At 45.2% G+C, this 6,140-nt stretch overlaps 1 protein-coding gene across 1 annotated transcript; it reads left to right on the forward strand.

Moving 5' to 3' along the window:
* The first annotated feature begins 233 nt into the window (after nt 1-233).
* Nucleotides 234-4,747, forward strand: LOC133884564 (uncharacterized). Its single transcript, XM_062324018.1, has 4 exons — nt 234-396; nt 656-720; nt 1,368-1,481; nt 4,338-4,747. Exons 2-4 carry the CDS (start codon nt 676-678, stop codon nt 4,455-4,457), a joined length of 279 nt encoding a protein of 92 aa, XP_062180002.1. The 5' UTR covers nt 234-396; nt 656-675; the 3' UTR covers nt 4,458-4,747.
* Nucleotides 4,748-6,140: the final 1,393 nt, after the last annotated feature.

Below are 6,140 nucleotides of genomic sequence, written 5' to 3' on the forward strand. Positions count from 1 at the left end.
AAATTTGTAAGAGCAATTATCACACAATCAATAGTAAAATAAGATATTCTTACTACTCTAATTTATTTGGAAGACTATACCTACTGTTGGCTATAAACCAAATAATGCTACAATCTTTTACCAAATATTTATGATAGCAATCTAAACAGATACCGCACAATATTTTCCACGACTAACCTGTGACATAAGTATAACTAACACCTAGTGTGAAACATGGCAAATTTAGTGGAACTAAACGAGCCCTTAGTTTTTTTTTTTAATTCTCCTTCGCTGTGGCGCTGCCCATCGCCCTCCGGCCTCCGCGCCCTATCAGACCAAGGCACCCTTCCCTCCAACCCCTGGACTGGCGTGGAGCGGGGATCCATCCGGACTTTCGGTTGATTCCTTCTCTGCTTGGTAAGGAACCCTACCCTACCTCTCTTGGATGGATTGTTCGTTTTGTTCCCCACGATCTTTTATTCGCTGCGAGGCCTCAAATCGAAATCTTTCTTCATCTTAATGCCATCCAGTCTGTTGCGGATTTGTTCTTTGCGTGCTGGAAAATTAACAAGAGCAGTTCATTTATTTTCCAAATGTTTTTTGTGGTTTATCTCATCCCTGTGCCCCACCCACGTTTATGCCCTTGTGCTGATATGCTCTTTTCTCCTCCTGACAGAGTAAGGAGATAGATCGTGAATGGCTGCGCGGAACACTTGTATGGCCTCCGAGGATGACTATGAGGTAAGAAAGAAATGAGGAGTTCCATTTCTTTGCTCTCTTCCTCTTGCGGTGTTTCCCCAGTTTCTGTTGGGATCAAATTGTACTAGTTTGGACACATGCTTAGAGTTACAGCCTTATTGACCAATTGCTAGATGCAAAACTACTATAGTTCAACGGGTAGGCCGCACAGGAAGAATTGGATTATCTAGTTGTTGGGACGAGTTCATCTTGAAGCTTTGCTTCTACTCGGGTAGATTTGTTGATCGATGGCGTCTTCAACTAGCACAATATTCTATGGGTAATTTTGTTATGACAAAGTTTGTTAGCTTCTAATTCCTGTTAACTGATTAAAAACATGACCACAACACAGTTGTCAGTGCTCTTTCGGGCAAGTAAGCCAACTTCATAAAGAGAGTAGTGATGACCTCATATAGCCATACAACTGTTTTGACTGATGAATTGTTCAGGATGTAGAATCGAAACAGCTATTGTGAAGATAATAAGATAGGTGGAGAAATATGTAGCAGCAGACTAATTGGGGTGAGTAGAGGATGCAACCCCATCCACAGGGAAACATAGTATTTCTTTTTTTCTCTATAACCATATATATCCGAACTTACTTGGAATTGTGCTTGATATATGCTGTTATGGTGGGCTATGTGTTGCAGACTGAACAGAAGAAGCAAGCTGCTGCAGATGTTCTTTTCCACTATTCGCAGTTCGTTATGGTGTGCATTGGTGAGGGCGTTCGCCCAACTGATCTCAGGTTGCACCTTATGAAGGTATATTTAGGAAGTTGCTAAATTTCAGATGCCTGTAATCAGCGCTCTTTTCAGTCAGATCCTGGCCACTGGATGTGGATCTGACGGATGATACATTGTCTTCAACATCTGCCCAAATCGCGCGACTGCTTGTCTTCCTTCCTCACCGTCGTTCTTCCTCACGCATCGCCCCTGCCCTTCCCATCTCCGGCAGCAAGGATGTCGCCGGATCCACTCCCGCAGCCCCTGCCACATTAACTTGGTTCGCCGTGACACCCCCGCCCCACCCTAGCCCACTGGTGGTCCTTTGCCCCCTGCGACCGGCGGCGTGCCCGTCGGCTCGCTGCCCACCCACAATCCGCCTCTTCCGCTTGGCCGGCTTGCCTCCCCGGAGTTTCTTCTAAGCCCGGAATCCATGGAATCCTCCCAAACCCAAACCCGAAAGCCCTCTTCCCTAACTCCAACTGGAGGTAAATGTTGCCTGAAATCTCCCAATTTCAGGCATCTGAAGAATAGGAAGTGTGGTATATTTATTACCTTGAATTACTTTTACGATTCCTCAGTGCTGTGCATTTATCATACTTTTTTTTTTAAAGTGCTTCCGAGCATATGCATGCATTATTCTTGTTAGAGTTTCCTTCTTTCTTTTCGTTTCCATGACATTGTCGAGTTACTAAAGTTGAGGATGTTTCAACCCACATAATGAGAAAGAGTAAACGATAACATTGTTTCACTAGTCCATCTGAAGTTCCAGAATGTTCCCGAAGTTAATAGAGATCAAGGCCTTTATGTCCTTAACACCTTCTGCTCTGTCTTTCAATTATTTTGCACCTACCCTCTCTTTTTCAGTTGCTCAGTGATGAGACGCATAATTCGTACAAAGTTTTGTACAAGAATCAGACAAATGACTGAAAAGTTTGTGCTGTAGCTTGGAACTGTTATTTGTATTCCCATTGTTCTCACCGTTTCCCTTTTTGCCTAATGAATATAACCATGGTAATACTATTCTTTCTGCAACCAGTAGTAATTCACAACAATCAGCAGGCTGTTCTAAGTTGAGAGGTCAAATACACTCCACATCATGTAAGAATCGATACCCAAGATTAGAGTACGGATCCCATCCATTTATCTACTTCCATTAGATCCATCTTTCGCTTCTACTGCTGTGGCAACCTGGTTTGCACACGCTTAGCCTGCCCACGCGCTTGGATGCCAGTGACTGCTTTCACAAGTCTTGAGCAAGCGGGTGCTGTGCAGGCTGCTGGGACCTAAGCACATCCTCCACCCAGAACACCCTGTACTGGAGCGCTGTGCAACGAGAGCTAATCATCTCGAGCCGCCATGCAACAAATGTGAAAGGTGTAACAATGGCTGATCTTCTTGATCAGGAGTTCAGGACTGTTTTCGATCTTGGGAGGAAAACATGAATTGGTATGGCTTTGAGGAGGTTTATTGACAAAATACACAGGTCACTCCTTGCTAAGCGTCACATTGGGATTCACGTAAGTGGTCAGTGCCTGACTGACCTACTAATGATGTTATATGACATACTAAACTTAGTGACCTAAACATGCCTTCCTTGAACCTATGCGACAAGTTCAGTGAACCATGGTGCAATTTATTCTATTATTTTTCTTAAGCGGATCCTTGTCGAATTCAGTTTCCTGTATCCAGCATGCTTCCATGTGCTCTGAATTCTTGTGTCATGTCAGTAGCTTTTATGTTGTTCCACTATCACCAAATGATTTGCCTCCTGTAAGATTCCTTGCTATTATGGCTTAAGTTTTGGTGGTGTAAGTTGTAGTCACGATGGATGAGCTTCTGGAACTCAGCGGCTGGTGGCACTGTGGCCAAGGAGAGATATGCTGGTGCACAAGATGAATAGGGGAGGGAAGGGGCCTGTTGTTGCTTGCCTTTGATGAATAATGTCTAGCTTTTTTAAATATGGTCTTCCTAACTTAATGAATCGAATCTGGTACTAAATCATAACAAATAGATTGGATAGCCCTAACTACTAGATAGAGCTGCCGACCAACTTTCAGTGGCACCATGGGGCTGTTGGCCCGGCAGCCGAACCGGGCGCTCCTCCCACGTGCTGTGCACAGCTGCTGTTTGACCCGCCTCCTTGGTAGTGAAGCCCCACCATGACATTTGTACTCTTATCAATTGAGTATATTGCTTCTTGCCTGTGGAACTGAGATGGAATTAGCTGATTTGGTTGTCGATCTAATTTTTTGAAACATAAATTCAGATTTACACTTCGGGCTATAATTGTCCAGCAGATATCTCAATACAGAATAGATTGTGAGGTTTATATTTTGTGTACCATTTGGCTAGAAATAGAATCTCCAATTTTGTTGCAAGGTGATTCAACACAAAAGTCTCTGAAATGATAACCATGTTCATGCCACACTGTGTAAAAGAGGTTTATCCTTCATTGAGAACGTACTAGTGGCACCCTGTTTAGAAATTTAAGCTTCCAGTGTATTGAAACTTAAGTGTGAGGACTCAACACATACTAGTGTGGTTCTTTTTTCAAACATGTGTGTGTCTTGGTGTTCAGGCTATGTGATACAGAAGTTCCTCAAACCTTGTATGGCATAAGGTGAGGTGCATGTCATTATGGTTCAGCACATCAGTGACTGTACCAGCCAGTTTGTAAACTGCATGAATGGTTTGGGCATTCCAAAAGGAATGGGTTTCAGCTGGTGTAATAGCTGTCTAGGGAACATATAGTTGTGCTCTTAATATTTATTGTTTGGGTAATGAATATGATTCACAGATGTTATTCTTTTTCTCTTCGATGCAATATTGTTCTTGCTGTGGTCCATGAGGCTCATATGATGCTAACATAGATTATTTGCTCTCTTTCTTCAGGAAGTTTCAGGAATGCCCACTTCTCTAAAGGAGCCACAACAGGCTGCTGCCTCACCGGATTCTAGTGGTGAACCGTCGTCCTCTGGAACAATGAAAGGAGACAAGAACGGAATCTCCTAAGCTTCATAAATCATCCGGCTCCGGTCTCCTGGTGTTCCTTATGCACTGAGAAGACAGTAACGTTCGGATGATGAGACCTAATTGTATCATTCATTCATAGGAATGTAAATATGTTAGCATGGTTGCCTACAATTTCTTTTTATGACCATGCAGAAGGAACATGGTTCATCGCCAACCTTGCTGTTCTGCTGCTTTATATTCTTTTTCGACAGGATAGATGATGGCGAATGGATACTATTCTGTTTTAAGTGAGTTTCATGTGAGTTGTGATAATCTATTTACTTGCGCTCCTTGTTTGGCTGTTCCCTTCTTTCTATTTGTTCAACTAGCGTGGCCCTACCTAGGTCACCGAGGACTTTGGGCCTGCGTACCTTCTCCGATTGGAGAGACAGTGTCACCCGGTGTGTGGGCTTGGATCCATACGTGAATATACTTGATTTGTAATTTAAATTAAGAGTTAATTTACTAACTACCATCGTAAAAGTTATAAAAGTTAGAAAATAATATCAGTACAGAATGACACGTGGGTCATGGGCCTACATGTCCTTCTCATAGCTAATAGTATTTTCCTATATGAACACTTTTACAATGGTATTTATCTAATTTTGCCTAAATTAAACATAAAAACAGGTTACCGGTACTGTGCGCTTGAGCTTTTCCCCCGAGGTATACTTCTCCAGTTGGATATAAATGAAGTTGTAACTAAACGATCTAAAGAAAGGGAAGTCAATTTGGTAGGTTTTTCCCGTCATTTCCTCTGACCAAAACAAGGATGACATGTGGGCAAAGATGCTGATGTGGATGATGATGTGGCAAACTGAGCTGACTGAATTTATTGAGTGACACGTGTTGAGTTCCTATTGGTGGATGAAGAGGTATCAGAAGGATCTAATCATGGCCTTTGATCTTAGATTGGATGACTGAGGTGAGATAGCGATGGGATTCAGCCGGCGGCTCGAGTTCGTATGATGGAGGGAGCTTGGACAAGGTGAAGGCTCGCCGGAGTTCGGCGAAATCCTCGTCGCTGGTGTCGGTTTTCAACAGCGAGCGGCAGAGGAGCTTCGGGAGTGCGAGGGGAACTCGTTTGGAGGCTTACCTCGGGCGACACGGCATGGGAAGGTGGTCGGCGACGGAGGAGGCGGCGGCTGCGTACGGGAGCATATCGGGGAGGTCGCTCTGATGGCCGGGAGGCAAGAGCGAGGGCACGGGAGTGCTCAACAGATGACAGCAAAGCTCGAGGATGGGGCGGCGATGGCAAAACACGGTGGGCGCGACATCGAGCTCAACCGAGGGATGGCGAAGGCGACGGCTAGGCTTCGGCTGACTCGGCGAAATAGGGCGTGAGAAGCGGGGATCTCAGTGGAATTAAGACTAGATACGAGACGGCTTGCTCGGCCGCTATTTATATGCGGCCTTCATGGCGTGCATGCCAAGATAGGGGAGAGAGGCGGCGGCGTTGTTGGCTCGGGCTCGGTCGGGAGTCCGGGTCGGAGACGACGAAGGGTGTGGCCCCATGTGTCGGTGTGCAAAGAAGGCGAAAGCGAGCGCGATGTGCCATCAGGTGCAGTAGATGTGGCGTCAGGATAAGGTGCACGCGCGGCCTGGGAGAGAGGAGGCGGGGCGCAGGTGGATGGGCTGGGGTGGCCGAGCTTAGGCGAGAAGGAAGAGAGCGGCGGGGAAAAA

The sequence above is a fragment of the Phragmites australis genome, chromosome 11, assembly GCF_958298935.1.
Source record: "Phragmites australis chromosome 11, lpPhrAust1.1, whole genome shotgun sequence".
Classification (NCBI taxonomy): Eukaryota; Viridiplantae; Streptophyta; class Magnoliopsida; order Poales; family Poaceae; genus Phragmites; species Phragmites australis.

Excerpts from the sequence above, each read along its gene's own strand:
- LOC133884564 (XM_062324018.1), top strand. The coding sequence starts at position 676 with ATGGCTGCGCGGAACACTTGTATGGCCTCCGAGGATGACTATGAG. Across the intron at positions 721-1,367 it reads CCTCCGAGGATGACTATGAG|ACTGAACAGAAGAAGCAAGC; the intron begins GTAAGAAAGAAA and ends TATGTGTTGCAG. Across the intron at positions 1,482-4,337 it reads TCAGGTTGCACCTTATGAAG|GAAGTTTCAGGAATGCCCAC; the intron begins GTATATTTAGGA and ends CTCTTTCTTCAG.